This window comes from Triturus cristatus, chromosome 8 (genome assembly GCF_964204655.1).
Source record: "Triturus cristatus chromosome 8, aTriCri1.1, whole genome shotgun sequence".
Classification (NCBI taxonomy): domain Eukaryota; kingdom Metazoa; phylum Chordata; class Amphibia; order Caudata; family Salamandridae; genus Triturus; species Triturus cristatus.
This window is the reverse complement of record NC_140591.1, coordinates 817,703,596-817,726,435: the sequence shown is the minus strand read 5'-3', so window position 1 is coordinate 817,726,435 and position 22,840 is coordinate 817,703,596. Positions and strand designations below refer to the sequence as shown.

The window sequence follows — 22,840 nt, the reverse complement described above, 5'->3', positions numbered from 1 at the left end:
CTTTAGATTTGATAGTGGAATCTATGTGACTAGACTTAGGAAGAATGCTCTGTCCAGTGACCAAGTGTCCCAAGTACTCAACTTCTTTTGTAAGGAAGACACACTTGTTCCTGTGCTGCACCACACCATTAGATTGAAATCTAGACAACACTACCTGAAGAATAGCATCATGGGCAGCCCTATCAGGTGCAAATACAAAAACATCATCCTGGAAAACAGACAATCCATCAATCCCCTTAAGCATGTTAAACATTAAACGCTGAAAAACAGATGCAGCTGACGCAAGGCCAAACTGCATGCGAACATGCTGGTAAGTACCGAAAGGGGAGATGAAAGCAGTGAGATGTCTATATTCAGGAGCTAACTCAACCTGGCAGTAAGCGGAGACCAAATCTAGCTTTGAAAATACTCTAGCGTTCTACATCCCTGCTAAAAGTTCGTTGATGTTCGGGAGGGGATGAGATTCCATCCAAATCTCCTTGTTTAGACAGCAGAGATCAACACATATGCTCAACTCCCCATTCTGTTTCCAGGCAACAACCAAAAGAGAAAGTCACAGGGAGGAGTCAGCAGGTTCTATTATCCCCTTCACACACAGGGAATTAAGCTCATTCTCCATATCTTGTTTAATACTAAAAGGAACATTCCTAAGCTTGTGTTTAATAGGTCTTGCACCGTCTTTCCAACAAGTGTCCACAGAACAGAAGCATCTACAAGTTACAGGATATATTGGGCCCAATTCACAAAGCATTTTCTGTAAGTAGTTGTGTCTTACTCCAATCTTAGGCTGATTTACTGATATGTTTCAAAGAGTACGACAAGCCCACTCACAGAAATACATCTTTATGGATCAGGTTCATGAGCAAAATATTTTACTCCTGGAAATGCGTATGTAAATGACAACTAGGTAGAAGAGAATGGGCGATAAGTTTTGTGGGGGAATGGTGCCTCACAGGGAAGATCACAATATAATATGTCTAAGGTTCAAGTGAAAACAGTGGTGCTTCAGAGGTGGGGAGAACCACCCGTCTATCTGTGGGAAACGAACAAAACAGATTCAACAAGATCTCCCAGTACAATCAATATAGAATATGTAATATTAATGTAGACAGTCTTTGTTTTCGTATTTTTCTTCTTTTAATTATTGTCCTATGTTCCTTAGCCAACATGTGTTTCGTCGTGAAATCGGCTGACAGCGTACTTGCGCCAGGAGCCCGTTATGGAAGACACGGACTGGACAGGCATCAAACGAGGAAGATCTCCCTTGTTCGGGATACGGGGCGGCACTCCAAATTTTAAGGACGCCTGAATCTGATCGTACATAATTGTGTTTTGGGACTACTGTTCCGGTACACATGATATCCGGGGTAATTTGCCTACTTTATGATATGAGGCACTTCGGTCATAGTAACAGAATAAGGATACATTATACGTAAATCAGGATTACTACTACCTTCGGGATGGAATTACAAATGAAAGAAAGGTTTATACCAAGAAGACATAGCCCTGAAGAAGTTGCTGGTTATTGTACCCATTTTGCGACGAAACACGTGTTGGCTAAGGAACATAACAACTGAACAAAGGACAATAATTAAAAGAAGAAAAATACGAACACAAGGGCTGCCTACATTAATATTAAATATTCTATACTGATTGTACTTGCGTGTGATGGGGGATTCTTGTTGAGTAAATGACAACTAATTCACAGGTAAGAATCAGCCTTAAACAGAAAAAAAGCATTGTGAATCAGGCCTAGAAATTCAGGGGTGATTGACTCCTGAGATAGGAGCAGGGACGGCTCCTCCATTAGAGCGGAGGGGCGTTTCCCCACTGCTTTCTCGCAGTGCGAGAAGCAGAAACATAAAATGGTAAAATTACCATTTTATGTTTCTGCTTCTTGCACTGCAAGAAAGCAGGAGTGCCTGGTTGGGGTAAGGCGGTCTGCTGTAAAGCAGGGGAGGCGTGACTAGCCCACCGTTGTGGGCCCTGACTGTTTGGTCGGCCCTCTGGGGCCGACCAAAGCAGTGATGCACAGTCTCCCTTTTCTCTATGTAGGCTGCATTCAGCCTACATAGAGAAAAGGTCCTCCCTACAGGCACCTGGCTGGGTGCCATCCGCACCAATCACAACGCTGCCATTGCAGCATTGTGATTGGCTTAGGGGAAGGGGAGGGAGGATGCCTGTGGATTCGGAACGCGCAGACCTGACCAGGACAACGCGGGACCCGGAAGAAAGAACTTTTTTTTATTTTGTAACCTGCACGACCCCCCTCCCCCCATCTGTCTTGCTGGCCACGACTGGCGTTGATGCTCTTGAAATGGCTTAAAATTTCCGCTGCTCATTGTGTTTCTAAAATCACTTCATAAAAAAAAAATAAACTACCATAGTTTTGCGTAATCTTTTCTTAGTATACGTTGATGGTGGTTCTAAAAATAACTGTTGACCAGACAAACAAGGAGACGCTGCAAGGCCTGGCACTGACATCCGGGGAGTTCTGAAAGGTCAAAGCAAGTAACTGCATCATCCACTGTGCAGAGACAGTGAACGAGCTGGTGTCTCTCCTCCAGGATGACGCACCATTGTGTGAGAGCTGTGGGGCTAAACTTGCTTTAGCAGAGGGGAGATCATTATTCCACGCATATTGTACCAAGTCATATATTTTTCCGAAACTAAATGAGCCACACGAGCAAAAAACAAATAAAGGAGTGACTCATGGCTTCGATACTATGAGTCGGGTTACCAGGACCATGAGCTGAGAGATGTCACAGTGACCCTGTTAATGAGTGCTTTGCTGCGATGTCACTTTGTCCAAAACTGTATATGATAAGCACTTCTACAGATTAGAAAATGCTGTTGTAGTGTCATTCTTTTCTGCTTCAGACAGAGTTGGTGGACATTACCCTGGCTGAAGAGCTGGCATTTGCTCCGATGCCGGGCCTCCTCTCAGCTTGTCTGTAGTTCCCAGCACAGTTTCTCACTGTTACTTAAGTGATGATGCCGCTGTTCTGAGGTGCATCTGTTCCCTCTGGTGCACTGCCAGACCCCATGGATTGACGAGGCCTCTGGTTAAGGAGCCCCCAGTGGCTACTTACCTAGCGCCAATCGACCCCAGATGCCCACCTCAGGGTACACAATTGACCCAGGATTTAGTTGCACTGGCCCCTCCATCGATACCGACACAAACAACAATAGTGGCGTCCCGGCTCCACTTTCTGACTTTAGGTCTCAGAATGGAAATATAATAATGGTGTGACAGTCTAATAGAGGAGGCCAGGTATGGAGATGACAATCAGCCCAGGCCCAGCCCAGGAATACTGGCAGAAGAAAAGCAACATATTTGAGTCGGACTCCACCCACATTCATGACATGACAGTGGTGACAGCAGCGAAGCGGCCAATTTGCTCCATCCTGCAGATACAGGCACAGCAGACTGCTTAGCCCTTCAAAATGCTAGTGGTCTCTATACCTCCCTGAGGTAAGACACCCCTATGGCCCACCACCTGAGGAGGTGGCTTTGTTTACTTCTGTATTCAGGAAGGTTGTAGGGGTCTGATTTTGCCCCTTCCAATTGTGGAGAACTGACCAATTGTTTATATCTTCTCAAGTACCCACCCCTGCCACTTCCACTTTCACTTCCAACTAGTAGTTAAACCTTGTTGAATCTTCATAACAATCGAGTTTGATAGCTAATGCTGGAGCCTGTAAATTTCATAAAAGGCAGTAACAGCTTGTAACTTTACAAAGCAGCCAAATCTTCCTTTATCACCTTCTGAAGATTTTCTGTTTTAAATTGGCTTTTGAAAGCTCAAAGGTAAATGCTAAATTGTTTGATCAATATTAACGAACTTCCTGACCAGACAGTCAACCCAAATATGAGACTCGGATAATGCCATGCAAAATTTTTGCCAACTAAATAGTCCACCAAGACGGTGCACTACAGACCACTCCATATTTTTGATCAAACGTTCTCAGGCCAAATGACATCTTACCTCCGTTACCAATAACCAAAAGACATGGAACATGATACAGGCCCTGGTGGGTAGTCTGCGAGTCTAGCAATTTTGTAGAGAAAATGTCTTTCTTCCCAGGCAAAGAATAGTTTGATTTCCTATCCCCTGGAGAAGTGCCTTTTATTTCGAAGCGGCTCCCATCTTCAAGGCTGAAGCCTCCTTAGTGAACTTATCACCACTAAACTGCGCCCCAATGCTCTGGCCCTCTATGCGACTCCACGTCTCAGATTCTGCTCACACTAATTTTTTCTTCTATGGATCCCCTCCTAATATCCGACCCCCAAATGCTCTTGTCCTGTGTGACTATCTCTCTCCTGCCCAGTCCACCCTGCTCCAGACCCATTCTAGGCATTGACAAAGTGGGCTCAGCTCTAGCCCAGGGTTCCAGAATTTCATGGGTCTCCTTATAGAGCAAGCTCTGCTCTGCACAGATTCTTGCCCTGATGACATTGAATAATTTTTAAACAAACTGTTTTAAATACGATTTTCCTTTAATTTATTTTGAATGTAGGTGGTGTGAGGGGCCATTATAGAATTTTTTTAAATAAATGCTGTGTTTGTTTCATGCAACATCCATATAAAAAGTTTCTTTTAGATCAAAACAGAACCTCACATGTGAGAAACGTGAGGTTGTCACAGAGATTATTTGCAGTAATATTAGTGAGCATTATTGATGTTGAAACTAGGATTTACCAATTGCTTTATTAACCTTCTTGCTTTCTCAAATATGCTTGAAAATGTACCATTTGCCCACTCTTTTTAAAAAAAATTCTAGGGGGAGGACCCCCCCCCGAACCTCCATTGTGGCTGTCAAGCTCACTCGCTACCCTTGCTCGCCACAAGACACTCATCACAAACTTTACACCTCACCACTTTCAAGTCTCACCAGCTGCCACTGGATGGGAGTAAGGCCCAACAACTCACAGAAAAAATAGTTTGTGAATCGGACTATCCGAGTTTCCCTTGTCAATAATTAAGTGTACCACACACTGTAACAACATCAAATGACTAACCACCTCCCAATCAATCTCATTTGCTACAGTTATTTGCGCCATTGGCTTGTCATTCCAGCTACACAGTGCCAGAAAATTCTAGAAATAAGCAAGTCTAGCCTCCTCAAAAGTGAATGAACATAGACTGACAAAAAATGCAATATCTCCAAACAACCTGCAATAGGAGATCTTCACTTAAACAATGTAAACAAGCTGACGCTCCAGTTATTGTATATATAAAAGTATGAAAAGAACTTTTCAAACAGGATTCAATGAAAACTTGGCAGTATTAGGGGAGCAACAGAAGATGACTGGTCAAGGCCCATTATGGTCATTCGCCAGCACTGTAAGGGGCATATTTACAAGGGGATATCACCACCAGAATGTCACTTTTAGCGACGTTCTGGTGGCGAAATGCTCATCTCCATATTTACAAAGCGGTGTTAAACCACTTTCTGTGACTTAACACTGTCTTGTAAATAAGGCCCTTTTAAACGCATCACTAAGCGTGAAAGGGGTATGCAATGGGTGTTGATGTGAGCATTTCACCGCAACACTCATTGCTTTTGACGCTACCACTATATTTATAAAGAGGTGTAAATCTGAGGCAGTGCCAAAAACTAACACCCTGCAAGAGGAGGCATTAGAATGGTGAAACGAGGAGTAATACTTATACTTTTCCTCATGTTTTTCTTTTTCTATGTGTGCTCCATTCTGCAGCACACAAAGAAAGAACAAAATGCCATTAGTGATTGGTTATGTGCAGGAAGGTGTCCCCTCCTGCACATAAAAAAATCATTAAATAATGATGATTTGTTACTTCTATGTGTGCTGCATTCTGCAGCACACTAGAAAAGTAACAAATCGCCATTGTTTATTGTTTATGTGCAGGAAGGGACACCTTCCCGCACATTAACAATAATGCACTGCAACGCAAGCACCCTTGCACTATGGTGCACGGGCGCCTGCGTTGGCGCTAGGCAGCTAAATTTAGCGCCATAGCTAGGGAAAACACAGGAATGCGTCGTATTCTTGTGAATAGTCGCATCCCTGCGTTTTGAAAATGTAAGAGTGCAGCGCTGTCAATCTTGTCGCAGTTCTGCACTCCGACATGTTCTCGTACATACGCCCCTAAGTTTAATGTTCTAAGAACGTGCATTTACAATGCATTTTTTTCTTATCTGTTCTAGCGTTGTGAGGTGACCTAGGTGTCGTGTAGCGCTACACAAAACTTCTCCATAAATAAACAAATAAATAAAAAGATATCTGGTAATGTAGCCAATACATAGATGTTTAACAGTTGTGGTGTGGGGTCTCTTTTAGCCAACTACAATGAGTTTAACAAAGGGTAAAAATAAAAGTAAAATAAATAGAAATATATATTAATGCAGCCTTCGCCTCGGGATGCTTACCTTTTCCCGAGCACAGAACTCCGTCAGCGGACTCGCACGAGCCCTTGCTTTCTTCCTCCGTCATGTTACACTTTCTCACGCTTTGGCACAGCTTCCCAAACCATCCATCCTCACAGATACACCGGCCGCAGGAGCAGATGCCGTGGTCTGCGAAGAGAGAGAGCGCACAAGGGGGGTCAGTTCTAGAAGCATAAGCGATGGCATGCTTGGTATCTGAGGTAAACGCCGATCCTCTGCGCATTAATCAACCGGCACCTAATTGCTTATATTAACTACAAAGATAATGAGCTAGCTAAACATGATTAATATGGGAACGACGTTGGCAGAAAACCGAAAGAAGTTTCCTTGACGTTCTTTCAACTGCGACCCTAGGACGTTTCATTGACAACCAAATACTTACATATTTGCATTTTTATCAGCCTACAATCTTCGACTGCGTCTAACTATCGCCACCGAGGGCTGTTTTAGTAATCTCGTCACGTTACAGCTGCCACGGCATTTATTGACTAATGCGCGACTAAAGTCCTGCGTCCCAAAGTTTAGTATTTAACAATTGTGGGCGTTATTTATGAAGGGCTAGCGCCGCCGATACGTCACTTTTTCCGATTTTAAAAGTGACGCACCGGCGGCGCAAAGCCTTCATAAATAAGACCCTGTGTGCCGTTCTTTAAATAAGAAAGCGTTTACTCATGTGCGCACTGCGACGGTAGCGCCCAAGCAGCCATATGAATCGAACTGAGCGGCTTTTTTTGTCTGACGATATGCTGATGCGAACCACGTCACAACTCGTTTTAACATAAATAGCATTTGCTACCTGGATCAAAAACGGTGAGCTGCAGTTAGCGATTTCGCAACACTCGTGTTTTAGTACTGAGTGTTTGCTGCATGGCACTACCACGCAGGACAGTAAAGGTTGAAGTGAAGTTAGGGTTAGCATTGTCACCGACTAAAAACGGGTAGCAAAAATATTGCCAAAAGATATTGAGTTAGTTAGTTTTTGAAGGCTGAAAGTGTGCATGTGCTACATTTTTATGTTGCTACATAAAACCTAGGGCTGGGCAATTTTCTTGTGTACTACCGCAAGCAAAGATGCATCTCATCCACGTTTCTTCCTACTATTCCGTTTCTACAAAAGGAGTGACCAGAAAGTGTTTTAATGAGAATGTTTTCCTTTAAAACATGAATGCTGGCCAGCTGACAAGTTATGCCATTATTTTTTGTTTTGCACAAAGACGCCCTCCAAGAGAGGGTTTTTTTCTCTGAAATAAATAAAAAACATCAATGGGCTTGACTTGCAGGGAGATTTCTCCCTGCACCTGTGCGCCACGGATTATTTTTCTGCCTGGTAGGATGGCAGGATAAATATGCTTTGGAAACTTTGATCTAAATATGCAGACTTTCCAAAGCAAAAAACATGTGGCCCTCTGGAGGATGGGCTGGCAACCAAGAGGTTGCTGATGGCGTTGGCATTTGAGGCTCTGAGTTGAAACCTTAGTGCGTTTGATGGAGAGGAAACTCTGCTGGTGTATTGTGGGAGTTAGGGGTCAGTTAGAGCTCTAACTGACCCCTAACTCTCAATTCTGAGAGCAATGCTTTCAGTGCTACATGACTCTTGGCCCTATCTCTGATAACACTGGAGGGATCTCTTGATAAGCTAGTTAACTGTGCCTAATATGTAGAAAAATAAATGGGAGGGCCCAATATTTTGCTCAAAAGTCTGCAACCAGCACTATCAATGATCAGGGTCCCTTATACTAATGCTGCATAGTCTCAATTGCATCTGATACCTATTGAATCCAGCACTAGATGCTGTGTTGAACCCTGAAAATGAGCGCCGGTGAGCCCCTTCGGCAACCACTGGCTAAAATTTGGCACCGGCGGTTGGCTTTGAAGCTAGACAATGGAGATTAAGGCCTATACAGCACTGCAGACGCTCGAGCTGCCTACTGAACCCTAAAGGAGCTTATAAATGTTTTCAGAACTTTTTAGGTGACAAGTTCAACAAGAACAAAATCTAATCGCACATCCGCCGGCAGGCCACGCAGTGAAACTTTTTTTCTTTACAGTCATCACTGCGAGGTGCCACCACACCCTTGGAGAAAACTCCCATGGTATGGGCATTTTTTTTTTTTTTCGAAATCAAACTCCTGTATTCTGAGGTTATCTCTGAAACATAACAACATTTGGAAAAATTTGGCAGCCAACCATCATTCTTGATTAAGCTGTTCATTAAACTTTTCTTACATTGACAGAAACTGCCATAATGGCAATTTTTTTCCAATTCACAGAAATGTCAGCGGGGCTGGTGGACATCTCTAAATTTGGTGGACAAAATGAAGGCAGTAAAGACTTCCCACAACCCTGTCTACCTTTACTCTATCTGTTAAATCATAAATCAGGCCCCCTTTCTAGAGTGGCACCATGGGTGAAAAAACAATGGTTAGTAATGCTACCTCTAGGGATTGCTAGTGGTTAGACTATTTGCAAGCACTGGTCCTTTCACCTTTCTTGTTTGATTGTCAGTAGAATGCTGGAAACCTGAGGTAGGGGTTGCTTTCCAAGCCTACTAATGTCAATGTTTGTAAATTCTAAAAAGTAGTAAATGTGCATCCAAGGAGTACTTTGAAGGGTGCAAATGTATTGCTTTTTTTGAAAATATGTCCTAAATATACTTAAGTTCCTGATCCAAAAAATGAATAATGTGACACCTGTTGGTTAACCCCTTCGATGCTCATGACGGAGCGGTTCCGTCATGAGCATCGGTTGGGCTGTGCTTATGACGGAACCGCTCCGTCATGAGCACAGCCCCTGGGGGAAGCGCTGGCGCTCCCCCCCTGGGGCATCGATTGTGCCCCCACAGAGGGGGATGGCAGCGGAAGAGTTTCCGCTGCCACCCCCGAGACCCCCACGCTTCCCCATGACGTCAGCGCGCACAGCGCGCGCCAACGTCATCAGGAAGCGCTGGGACGCCTGGAAGCCATTTGCTTGCAGGCGTCCAGGCAAGGAGCAGGTGAGTTTTGTGCTCCGGTGGGGCTGCGGGGAGGGGGGGATTTTCTAAGTATTGAGGCATCGGGGGAGAGGAAAGAGTATTTCCTCTCCCCTGATGTCTCAATACAGGGCATTCCTGCAGCACGATCGTGCACAGCGTCGCGATCGTGCTGCAGGAATGCCACCACTAGGCACCAGGGATGCTTTATTGTAGTAAAGGAAGTGACCCCTTGGGCAAGGGTCGCTTCCTGGGGCCCCATTACATATGAAAGACTTTTCTGCCCCCTCTGGGGGCAGAGGGGCAGATCGGTTTAATTTTTTTGCCGTTTCCGCTCCCAGGGGGGCAGAAAAGCCCACTAGACACCAGAGATCTGTTTGTTATTGTAGGAAGCGACCCCTTGGGCAAGGGTCGCTTCCTGGGGGCCCAAATATTTTTCAAGACTTTTCTGACCCCCTGGGGGCTGATCGGTCTTTTGTGTAGCCGTTTCTGGTCCCGGGGGGGGGGGCAGAAGAGCCCACTAGACACCAGGGATGTTATTGTTTTGCGTAAAGGAAGCGACCCCTTGGGCAAGGGTCGCTTCCTGGGGGGCCACATTTTTTTCAAGAATTTTTTTCCCCCCCTGGGTGCAGATCGGTCTTTTGTGTAGCCGTTTCTGGTCCCAGGGGGGGCAGAAAATCCCACTAGACACCAGGGAATTAGTTTAAATAAAAATAGAAGTGACCCCTCGCTTCCAGGGTGCAATTTTTTATAATATGTATTTGGCCCACCCGCCCCGGGACAGAGTAGCCTTTTTTTTCCCTGCTGTTTTCTGCCCCACCTGGCACACAACCCGATTGACCATTTGGGTAGTGACATAGCATGTTATAATGTTTATTGTTATATTTTTTGTGAATTGCAATTGTAATGTTTTTTTTTTTTACTTTTTTGTTCTAGGTGAAGGCTTTTGCTCTTTTCAGTTTGTCGTTTTGTTACTGGTGGTTCTGCTGTTTGTGTAGTTTGGTAAGAGACTTTTTTTTGTACAATGTAAATGTCTTTGATTTCTCTGCATGAAATCTTTTTGCAAATGGTGTAATAATAGCAGTATGTTTGGTTTGTGAGTGTCAAAAACTTTTTGCATTGGTGCTCGATGTGTATTTTGTTGTCTTGTGAGTAATTTGATTTTCGTTGGTTTTTGCTGTGTCACTGCAGAGTTGGTTTCTGGTGAGTGCAGCTGTCTCTTGTAATTGAATTGTATAGTTTTTGAGTACATTGATCTTTGTGATAAAGGTACACATTTCTTTACTTACTTGGTTTGCACATTGTTGGTTGTTGTTGACTTGTTTGTGCAGTCTTCTATCTTAGTAAGTATAATGGCTAGCCGCAGGATTACTGCTCAGCAGGTTGTTGGTTTGCTGTTTGAGTCTTCCTCTGACCATGGTTCAGAGACTGACTCTGCATCTGAGGGAGAGGAGGCAGGGGACGATTCTGGCAGTGAGTTTTCTCTCTGTATGGAGTCATCGGATGATGAAGATACTCTTAGTGCGGATGAAGTGCCTGTGTTAGAGGAGTAGACTGATGTGCCGATAGTGCGGCAAGAGGCATCTGGGCTGCAGCCTGGGGCTGCAAGGCTTCCCGTTGGTGTAGTGCGGCAAGAGGCTTCTGGGCTGCAGCCTGCGGCTGCAAGGCTTCCCGTTGGTGTAGTGCGGCAAGAAGCATCTGGGCTGCAGGCCGGGGCTGCAAGGCTTCCCTTTGAAAGTGATGACCTCTGGGTTGCCCCTGGCATGGTGCAGCCGGCATTGCCAGAGTTTACTGGTGTTCCAGGGTCTAGAATGAATACTGAAAACTTTTTGCCAGTAAATTTTTTTCAGTTGTTTATGGACGATGTGTTTTTGGCAGAGATTGTTGAGCAGACTAATTTGTATGCCGAACAGTTTTTGAGGGACAACAGTGCCAGTCTTAAGCCACACTCTAGAGCTACCCGGTGGACTCCCACAAATGTTGAAGAGATGAAGAAGTTCTTGGGTTTAACTTTTTTGATGGGCTTGCTAAGGAAGCCATCAATGTCTTCATATTGGTCTAGCAGTCCCTTGATGGCAACGTCTATTTTTCCGGCAGTCATGAGTTGTGACAGGTATTTGCTTCTGCTTCGGATGATGCATTTTGTTGATAATGGTTTAGCGTTGCCACGAGATCACCCTGAGTGTGACCGTCTCTTTAAGATTAGGCCTGTCCTTGATCACTTTGTTGATCGATTTTCTGAGATTTATGCCCCTGGGAAAGAAATTGCAGTGGATGAGTCTTTGGTGTTGTTCAAGGGCCGCTTGGTTTTTAGGCAATACATTCCTAGTAAGAGGGCACGCTATGGAATAAAGCTGTATATGCTGTGTGACAGTAGGACTGGATATGTCTCTAATTTCAGGGTGTACACCGGTAAGGAATCCAGGATTAACCTCCCTGGTTGTCCATCCACTTTTGGAGTGACTGAGAAAATTGTTTGGGAACTTGGTAGAGGATTTTTTAACAAAGGCCTCCATTTATATGTAGATAACTTCTACACTGGTGTGCGGTTGTTCAGGGAATTGGCCAAAGTGGACACTGTTGCATGTGGCACAATCCGCTCTAACCTTACAGGTTTCCCGAAAGAACTTGTTTGTCAAAAGCTTGTGCGGGGACAATGCAGTGCGTTGCATTGCCAGGAGCTTCTTGCTGTGAAGTTTTCAGACAGGAGAGATGTCTACATGCTGACTACCATCCATGATGAAAGCACTGCACCTGTGACTGTTTGGGGTCAGGTCGCTGAAGCGCGCAAACCTGTGTGCATTTTAGACTATAATAGGCACATGGGTGGTGTTGACAGAGTAGATCAGAGGTTGGAACCTTACACTGCTCTTCGTAAGGCTTACATTTGGTACAAGAAGTTGGCTATCCATCTTTTCCACTTGGCAATGTTTAATGCTTTTGTTGTGTTCCAGGATTCTTGCCCTGAGTCAAAAATGACTTTTGCTAAGTTTCAGGAGTCTGTAATAGGCAGCCTTGTTGTAGTGGAACAGGCAAGTGTTCCTAGAGTTGGAGTGGTGGAGGATGTTGCTAGATTGAAAGATCGCCACTTTCCAGATCACATTCCTCCCACACCCTCAAAAGATTTTCCCAGTAGAAGATGTAGAGTCTGTTGGCGAAGAGGTACGCGGAAGGAGAGTCGTATGTACTGCCCCGACTGTCCTTCTCAACCTGCACTGTGTGTCCCCGCTTGTTTTAGAGCGTACCACACGCGAAAGAATTTTTGGGAGCATTCATGAGTGGTAAAGTGAACTGCCTGGTCTGTAGTCTTTGGATAATTTGATTCTGTTTCAAGGTTGGTGTTAGTGCATTGTATTTAGTTGCTGATTTTGTGTTTGATGATTTGTATCTATTTGCGATTTGTTTGTGTTTTTATTTTTTTCTAAAAAAATCCTTAATGTGATGGCGGTGTGTGTAGGCTGGCGCTTGGCTGTTGGTGTGTGTGGACTGGCACTTGGTTGGTTGTGTGCGTGGAATGGTGCTTGGCTGGCGGTATGCGTGGACTGGCGGTGTGCATGGACTGGCGGTGTGCATGGACTGGTGCGTGGCTGGTGGTGTGCGTGGACTGGAGCTTGGCTGGCGGTGTGCTTGGAATGGTGCTTGGCTGGCGGTGTGCATGGACTGGTACTTGGCTGGCGGTGTGCGTGGACTGGTGGTGTGTGCAGACTGGTGCTTGGCTGGTGGTGTCCGTGGACTGGAGCTTGGCTGGCGGTGTGCGTGGATTGGCGATTGGCTGCCGGTGTGCCTGAACTGGCGAATGGCTGGCGATGTGCCTGGAATGGCGCTTGGCTAGCGGTGTGCGTGGACTGGTGTTTGGCTAGCGGTGTGCGTGGACTGGTGCTCTGCTAGCGGTGTGTGTGGACTGGCGCTCGGCTGGCTGTGTGTGAGTAGTGACTTTCTGCTGGTCACTACACACACTGCTAGCTGAGTGCCACTCCACGCAATCCATCAGCCTGTGTAGTTGCTGTGTCTGGATTGTGGACGTGTGAAAATGATGGGCCCTTGAATGGCGCTGTGTGCTGGTGTGAGTTTTGTTATGTGATGGGCCCGCGACTTGCGGTGTGAATGGTTTTGTATGTCTCACACGTATGAAAGGTGTATGAATGGCCTCTAAAGAGGTTGGTGCCTTGTCGTGGCTTTACAGCTCACGAGCTGTGAGTCAATGGTTCAGTTTCTCGCCCTTTCAATTATTACCAGTGCATTTCATTTTTGTGAAATCACTTCCTAATACAATTGTATCTACTGACCCATCACTCACCCTCGTGCAAAATCCAACCAGTATGTGTGTGTGCTTGCGGATTAGATGGCTGTGCAGTAATATTTGTCTTTCTGAAGCAGGGTGTACCTTGTCCTTTTTTGTGAATTTTGTAATGTGTTGCTTTTGTGCCTGGTGGTGCGAATGGTCTTGTTTGTATCACGTATGAAAGGTGTGTGAATGGCCTGTAAAGTGGTTGGTGCCTTGACGTGGCTTTACAGCTCACGAGCTGCGAGTCATTGGTTTGGTTTTTTGTGAATTTAATTGTTGTCAGTGCATTTCATTTTAGTGAAATCTCTTGTTAATAAAATTTAATACACTGAACCATGACTCGCCCTCGTGCCAAATCCAACCAGTATGTGTGTTTGTTTGAGGAATGATGGTTGTGTAGGAATCTTTGTAATTAGTTTCTCTGCCAAGGTACACTTTCCATGTAAGAATAACCCACCAACTGTAGATATTGTCGAAAACCCATGGGAGTTCATGGTGATGTCTCTCTTGTGAATTCAAAAAGTTTTTTTATCCCCAATGTCCTGCAAACCTCAAAATGTCTGCCACATTTTCTTTGCAATATTATTCCAAAATTCTCACGCTGTAGGAACAATAGTTAATCTGGTTTTGCAAGGGGGGTCACTTTGGTTTTTGGCCCGGTGCTCAGCGGCCATCAAGGGAAACCTACCAAACCCACACATTTCTGAAAATTAGACACCCGGCGGCTTCCAGGGAGGTATGGGTTGCATGGATCCCCCAACATTTCATTACCCAGAATCCCCTGCAAACCTCAATTTTAGCTGAAAAAATCACTTTTTTCACACATTTTGGGGTGGGAAAGTTGTGGCATCACCGGGATCACACAAATTTACCACCACCCAGCGTTCCCCCAGGTCTCCCGGTAAAAATGGTGCCTCACTTGTGTGGGAGGCCCAAGTACCCGCGGCAGGCAAGGGCCCAAAACGTAGTGAGGCGACATCAAAATGGCCTATCGCAAAACCACCTGGTTTTGCAATGGGGGTCACTTGGGTTTTTGGCCCGGTGCTCGGCGGTCATCTATGGAAACCTACCAAACCCATGCATTTCTGAAAACTAGACACCCGGCGGCTTCCAGGGAGGTATGGCTTGCATGGTTCCCCCAACGTTTCCTTACCCAGAATCCCCTGCAAACCTCAATTTTAGCTGAAAAAAATCACTTTTTTCACACATTTTGGGGTGGGAAAGTTGTGGCATCACCGGGCTCACACAAATTTACCACCACCCAGCGTTCCCCCAGGTCTCCCGGTAAAAATGGTGCCTCACTTATGTGGGAGGCCCGAGTACCCGCGGCAGGCAAGGGCCCAAAACGTAGTGAGGCGACATCAAAATGGCCTATCGCAAAACCACCTGGTTTTGCAAGGGGGGTCACTTGGGTTTTTGGCCCGGTACTTGGCGGCCATCTAGGGAAACCTACCAAACCCACGCATTTCTGAAAACTAGACACCCGGCGGCTTCCAGGGAGGTATGGCTTGCGTAGATCCCCCCTCGTTTCCTTACCCAGAATCCCCTGCAAACCTCAATTTTAGCTGAAAAAATCACTTTTTTCACACATTTTGGGGTGGGAAAGTTGTGGCATCACCGGGCTCACACAAATTTACCACCACCCAGCGTTCCCCCAGCTCTCCCGGTAAAAATGGTGCCTCACTTATCTGGGAGGCCCAAGTACCTGCGGCAGGCAAGGGCCCAAAACGTAGTGATGCGACATCAAAATGGCCTATCAAAAAAATGTTTGGGCCCTTGCCTGCCGCGGGTACATGGGCCTCCCACACAAGTGAGGCACCATTTTTACCGGGAGACCTGGGGGAACGCTGGGTGGTGGTAAATTTGTGTGAGCCCGGTGATGCCACAACTTTCCCACCCCAAAATGTGTGAAAAAAGTGATTTTTTTCAGCCAAAATTGAGGTTTGCAGGGGATTCTGGGTAAGGAAACGTTGGGGGATCCATGCAAGCCATACCTCCCTGGAAGCCGCCGGGTGTCTAGTTTTCAGAAATGCGTGGGTTTGGTAGGTTTCCCTAGATGGCCGCCGAGCACCGGGCCAAAAACCCAAGTGACCCCCCTTGCAAAACCAGGTGGTTTTGCGATAGGCCATTTTGATGTCGCCTCACTATGTTTTGGGCCCTTGCCTGCCGCGGGTACTTGGGCCTCCCACACAAGTGAGGCACCATTTTTACCGGGAGACCTGGGGAAACGCTGGGTGGTGGTAAATTTGTGTGAGCCTGGTGATGCCACAACTTTCCCACACCAAAATGTGTGAAAAAAGTGATTTTTTCAGCTAAAATTGAGGTTTGCAGGGGATTCTGGGTAAGGAAACGTTGGGGGATCCACGCAAGCCATACCTCCCTGGAAGCCGCCGGGTGTCTAGTTTTCAGAAATGTGTGGGTTTAGTAGGTTTCCCTAGGTGCCGGCAGTGCTAGGGTTCAAAAACTACAGCTAGTCACTTCGCCAAAAAAGGGTCATTTTTCACTGCAAAATTGAGGTGTGACCACGTTGCGTTTTGCGCCGTTTCCTGTCGCGGGCACTAGGCCGACCTGCACAAGTGAGGTACCATTTTTCTCGTAGGACTTTGGGGAACGCGGCGTGGGTGGAAATTTGTGGATCCACGCAGATTCCAGAACTTTCCATCACAGAAATATGGGGAAAATGTGTTTTTTTTGTCAATGTTTTACGTTTGCAAGGGATTCTGGGTAACAGACCATGGTGGGAGGCAGTCAAGTCACCCCATCCTGGATTCCCCTGGGTGTCTAGTTTTCAAAAATGTATAGGTTTGCTAGGTTTCCCTAGGTGCCGGCAGGGCTAGGGTTCAAAAACTACAGCTCGTCACTTTGTCAAAAAAGGGAAATTTTTCACTGCAAAATTGAGGTGTGACCACGTTGCGATTTGCGCCGTTTCCTGTCGCGGGCACTAGGCCGACCCGCACAAGTGAGGTACCATTTTTCTCGTAGGACTTTGGGGAACACGGGGTGGGTGGAAATTTGTGGATCCCCGCAGATTCCAGAACTTTCCATCACAGAAATGTGGGGAAAATGTGTTTTTTTTGTCAATGTTTTACGTTTGCAAAGGATTCTGGGTAACAGACCATGGTGGGAGGCAGTCAAGTCACCCCATCCTGGATTTCCCTGGGTGTCTAGCTTTAAAAAATGTATAGGTTTGCTAGGTTTCCCTAGGTGCCGGCAGGGCTAGGGTTCAAAAACTACAGCTCGTCACTTTGCCAAAAAAGGGTCATTTTTCACTGCCAAATTGAGGTGTGACCACGTTGCGTTTCGCGCCGTTTCCTGTCGCGGGCACTAGGCCGACCCGAACAAGTGAGGTATCATTTTTCTCGTAGGACTTTGGGGAACGTGGGGTGGTGGAAATTTGTGGATCCCCGCAGATTCCAGAACTTTCCATCACAGAAATGTGGGGAAAATGTGTTTTTTTGTCAATTTTTTATGTTTGCAAGGGATTCTGGGTAACAGACCATGGTGGGAGGCAGTCAAGTCACCCCATCCTGGATTCCCCTGGGTGTCTAGTTTTCAAAAATGTATAGGTTTGCTAGGGTCCCCTAGGTGCCGGCAGGGCTAGGGTTAAAAAACTACAGCTCGTCACTTTGCCAAAAAAGGGTCATTTATCACTGCAAAATTGAGGTGTGACCACGTTGCGTTTTGCGCCGTTGCCTGTCGCGGGCACTAGGCCGACCCGCACAAGTGAGGTACCATTTTTCTCGTAGGACTTTGGGAAACGCAGGGTGGGTGGAAATTTGTGGATCCACGCAGATTCCAGAACTTTCCATCACAGAAATGTGGGGAAAATGTGTTTGTTTTGTCAATTTTTTATGTTTGCAAGAGATTCTGGGTAACAGACCATGGTGGGAGGCAGTCAAGTCATCCCATCCTGGATTCCCCTCGGTGTCTAGTTTTCAAAAATGTATAGGTTTGCTAGGTTTCCCTTGGTGCCGGCAGGGCTAGGGTTAAAAAACTACAGCTAGTCACTTTGCCAAAAAAGGGTCATTTTTCACTGCAAAATTGAGGTGTGACCACGTTGCGTTTTGCGCCGTTTCCTGTCGCGGGCACTTGGCCGACCCGCACAAGTGAGGTACCATTTTTCTCATAGCACTTTGGGGAACACGGGGTGGGTGGAAATTTGTGGATCCGCGCAGATTCCAGAACTTTCCATCACAGAAATGTGGGGAATATCGTTTTTTTTGTCAATTTTTTACGTTTGCAAGGGATTCCGGGTAACAGACCTTGGTGGGAGGCGGTCAAGTCACCCCATCCTGGATTCCCCTGGGTGTCTAGTTTTCAAAAATGTACAGGTTTGTTAGGTTTCCCTAGGTTCCGGCAGGGCTAGGGTTCAAAAACTACAGCTCATCACTTTGCCAAAAAAGGGTCATTTTTCACTGCAAAATTGAGGTGTGACCACGTTGCGTTTTGCACCGTTTCCTGTCACGGGCACTAGGCCGACCCGCACAAGTGAGGTACCATATTTCTCGTAGGACTTTGGGGACCGCGGGGTGGGTGGAAATTTGTGGATCCGCGCAGATTCCAGAACTTTCCATCACAGAAATGTGGGGAAAATGTGTTTTTTTTGTCAATTTTTTACGTTTGCAAGGGATTCTGGGTAACAGACCATGGTGGGAGGCAGTCAAGTCACCCCATCCTGGATTCCCCTGGGTGTCTAGTTTTCAAAAATTTATAGTTTTGTTAGGTTTCCCTAGGTGCCGGCAGGGCTAGGGTTCAAAAACTACAGCTCGTCACTTTGCCAAAAAAGGGTCATTTTTCACTGCAAAATTGAGGTGTGACCACGTTGCGTTTTGCGCCGTTTCCTGTCGCGGGCACTAGGCCGACCCGCACAAGTGAGGTACCATTTTTCTCGTAGGACTTTGGGGAATGCGGGGTGGGTGGAAATTTGTGGATCCACGCAGATTCCAGAACTTTCCATCACAGAAATGTGGGGAAAATGTGTTTTTTTTGTCTATTTTTTACGTTTGCAAGGAATTCTGGGTAACAGACCATGGTGGGAGGCAGTCAAGTCACCCCATCTTGGATTTCCCTGGGTGTCTAGTTTTCAAAAATGTATAGGTTTTTTTAGGTTTCCCTAGGAGCCGGCAGGGCTAGGGTTCAAAAACTACAGCTCGTCACTTTGCCAAAAAAGGGTCATTTTTCACTGCAAAATTGAGGTGTGACCACGTTGCGTTTTGCGCCGTTTCCTGCCGCGGGCACTAGGCCGACCCGCACAAGTGAGGTACCATTTTTCTCGTAGGACTTTGGGGAACGTGGGGTGGGTGGAAATTTGTGGATCCACGCAGATTCCAGAACTTTCCATCACAGAAATGTGGAGAATATGTGTTTTTTTTTACGTTTGCAAGGGATTCTGGGTAACAGACCATGGTGGGAGGCACTCAAGTCACCCCATCCTGGATTCCCCTGGGTGTCTAGTTCTCAAAAATGTATAGGTTTGCTAGGTTTCCCTAGGTGCCGGCAGGGCTAGGGTTAAAAAACTACAGCTAGACTCTTTGCAAAAAATGTGTAAATTTTCAGTGTGAAAATGTGGTGTGTTCACCTTAGGTTTTGAGCCACTTCCTGTCGTGGGCACTATGCCTACCCACACAAGTGAGGTACCATTTTTATCGGGAGACTTAGGGTAGTTCAGATTTGTAAAGCAACTGTTATTACCTATTGATTTGTGATGCATTTCTCCCTTCCAAATGAAAGACATTGTGTTAAAAAAAAGTCATTTTGAAAAATGACCAATAATTGTCATGCAAGTACGAGTATTCCCAATTTCGAAAATGTGCAAATATGCACTGTTTCTAAACTCTGTAATTTGTTCCCATTTCAGAAATACATAGGTGTCTTTCATACCGATTTTTCCATGTATACATGTTCCCACAATAATTGCTATAGACCCGGAACAAAAAAAAAACATTACAAAATGCTGCTCAGTTTTTTACTCTGGGTTCGTTGGGCTCTTGGTGAACCTACAAGTCCTATATATCCCCACAACCAGGAAGGTCCACCGGATGTAACGGTACATTGCTTTCAAAGAGATATCATAATTAGAAGAAGTTACAGGTGAAAACGTTGACTCAAAAGGCTGCTTTTTTCAACAAATTTTTAATTTTTCCTATATTTAACTGTTAGTTTCTATAAAGAAACCTTGATGGATCTACACAAATGACCCCTTGCTGAATTCAGAATTTTGTCTACTTTTCAAAAATGTATAGCTTTCCAGGATCCATTATTTCTTTTCTACCCATTTCTACCATTATCTGGAAGGAGGTTGAAAGCACAAAAAATAGCAAAAATAGGGTATGTCCCAGAAAAATTTCAAAACTGTGTAAAATATGTTGGATTTCTGACAAAAATATTTCGTTCCCTAAAAGCTGAAGAAATGGTGATTACAGCCCCACAAACCCTTTTTTGATATCATTTGCAGAGAAAAACCCAGACGCTTTCATTTGCAGCCACTTTTCCCCATTTTTCACCAAAAAAACAAAAGTTTGCTGTATTGTGACTAATTTCAGGGAATCCACAAACCCTGGGTACGTTTAGAATCCCCATGATGTTGGAAGAAAAGGACGCAAATTTGGCGTGGATACCTACTGTGGTCAAAAAGTTACAGGGGCCTAAGCGCGCACTACCCCAAATAGCCCAAAAAAGGCTTAGCACAGGAGGGGAAAAGGCCTAGCAGCGAAGGGGTTAAATTAGGGTGGCAAGAAAAACAGACGTTAATTACAGACCAGACTCGGGGCCCTCAAACCCAACTACCAACTGAAGAATTTATTTATTTGGAGGGTGTCATGCCCCAAACACCCTCCCCCTGAATCTACACCCCAGATTGAGTTGTGTGTCTACCCTTATCTGTTAGTTTGTTTTATTCTCCCTAGTAAAGAGCCCCACTAGAAGAGTCCCGAAAATTAAAGTAAGAGAGGAAAGTCTCCATTTGTTTTGTCTTTCCATCCCTTTTCTATTTCTTTTAATTTTGATCGATCATCCTGCATGACAGAGCTGCTTTTTGCACATTAGATACAGGGATTGGTTGCGCTGGCATCTCCCTGAAGGCACACCAAAAGCAAGCCCATCTATTCCCTTCTGTGCACCATCCAGACTTAGGCCCTGCATATTGCCACTATGCTCGCAGGTCTCAATTTATTCCTTCATTTTATTACCAGAGAGGTAATGCTGTTACAGATTCTAAATGTACAAATTCTTCGTAAGATTAGATACGCTCATTAACATTGTATGAAAGTTTGCAACCTCATTTTAGATTACTCACCAGATATTTCCTTTTTAACAGAGACACTGTTGCCAAACTATTCTGGTCGGTCATTGTCTTTGCAAAACTTGACATCCATATAGCCACTTGTCAAATTCATATTACTCACCCTTGAGGACATTTTGCTATAATTTTTAAACAATCTTAAAATATTACACTGCTCAAAGTATCCACACTTTAGTAGGCAGAAGTCTCCCAGTGAATGCAATAGAAATGCAAGTTTACAGAATATAGATGCAGAAAAGCATAAAACATATAGCAACAATGTTTAGTATCTGGATGTTATTCCAGATCCTCTGCCTCAATCAGGAAGAAGTATGGTGTTGTAAGGGATGAGGTGATCATTATGATCCTAATGGGACATGTGCGGGCTGTGGAGTAGTGCAGATCTAGGACTACAGCAGTCTGGATCAGAGCGGCGGTGGGGAAGTAAAGAGGAGGCTTGGATCACCGGGGCCTAAAGTATGCTTGATGGGTTGAGAAGCAACAACTTGTCATAAAATGAGAGGAAGTGGATGAAGGGGTCCATGTGGACAGTTATATGAATGGATGGGAGTTAAGTTAGTAGAGCCTCCATTATGCCCATTGGAGTGGGCAGTATCCATTCATTGGCATGTGAAAGGAAGTTGTCGGAGAGGTCTGCGGTGGCAGTTGTGCATATAGGTCTAACGGCAGGGAGATAGGCCAGAACAGGAGTGAATGCTGGCAAGCAGCCATAAACAAGCTGGGGTTATGGGGGTTGTTAACTGTCATCAAACTCAGCGGAGTAGGGATCCCCATATGTCAGTGAATATATGTTCTTGTTCATTCAATCATGTATCAGCCATTCATGTGCAGCCGTGATCACCACATTCTCTAGCCAGTCCTCCTGAGTCGGAGTACTGGGTGTAGACCATCGACAGAGTATGTCCAGTTATGTTTAGTCAGTGCAGATGATATCCAATGGGTCTTATGTGAAGTAAGAGGTGGGCAGTCAAAATATCGAAGTTATAATATCGACCTACAATTATATTGAGTTCACAATATCGTAGGGACAGAATATCGATGTCAAGAATATCGTTGACCAGAATATCGACCTTAAGGTAAGTAATATTGTTTTTTTTTATATCGAAGTTAGTAATATCGTAAGCAAAAATTTTGTTGTTAATAATCTCGATATTTATATTTGTGTTATGTATTTTAGTATGTGTTTTATATGTATGTTTAACAATTTTTTGTAATGTATTTTAATTATTTCTAAAAATATGTATTAAATGTTTAGAAATTATTAATTTTTTTAAACTAAAGTTTGCGTTTTAGTATCAGAGCGGGTTGAGGGTTTATAGGGGAATAGGGTGGGAAGTAATCTAATTATAATAACTTAATGAATATTTTTTGATTTATTGTTATTGATTCTTAATTTATTGTTAATTAAATATGAATTCATAATTAATTTTAATTAATTTATCATTATATTATTATAAATAATTTATCATTCTATGTATGTATTGTTATTGTTTATTACTTTACTGTTAATTAATTAATAATTGCTAATTCATTTTTACTAACTGATTAATTGATAATTAAATTAATTATGTTCATTTTTATGTGTAGCAGGTTGTGGGTTTATGGGGGAATAGGGTGGGAAGTAATTTAATAATTATAAAATAATATTTATTAAATTATAGCTATTGATAAATAATTTATCAATTGGCAGTTCATTTTTATTATTTGAATAATTTATAAATATATTAAATAGAAAAAAATTGTCAATTAATTTATTATTAATTGGTAATTAATTTCTATTAATAGATTAATGGCAAATTAAATTAATTGGGTTCTATTTATGTGTAGTGTGTTGTGTGTTTATGGGGGGATAGGG

At 44.5% G+C, this 22,840-nt stretch overlaps 1 protein-coding gene across 1 annotated transcript in view; it reads right to left on the bottom strand.

Annotated features, from left to right (window-relative positions):
* ITGBL1 (integrin subunit beta like 1) overlaps window positions 1–22,840 on the bottom strand; it is a 1,349,590-nt gene that overhangs the window by 149,765 nt on the left and 1,176,985 nt on the right. Inside the window, exon 9 of the mRNA XM_085622268.1 lies at window positions 6,415–6,561. Within this exon, the coding sequence (XP_085478394.1) occupies window positions 6,415–6,561 (147 nt within the window). The remainder of the gene's footprint in view (window positions 1–6,414; window positions 6,562–22,840) is intronic.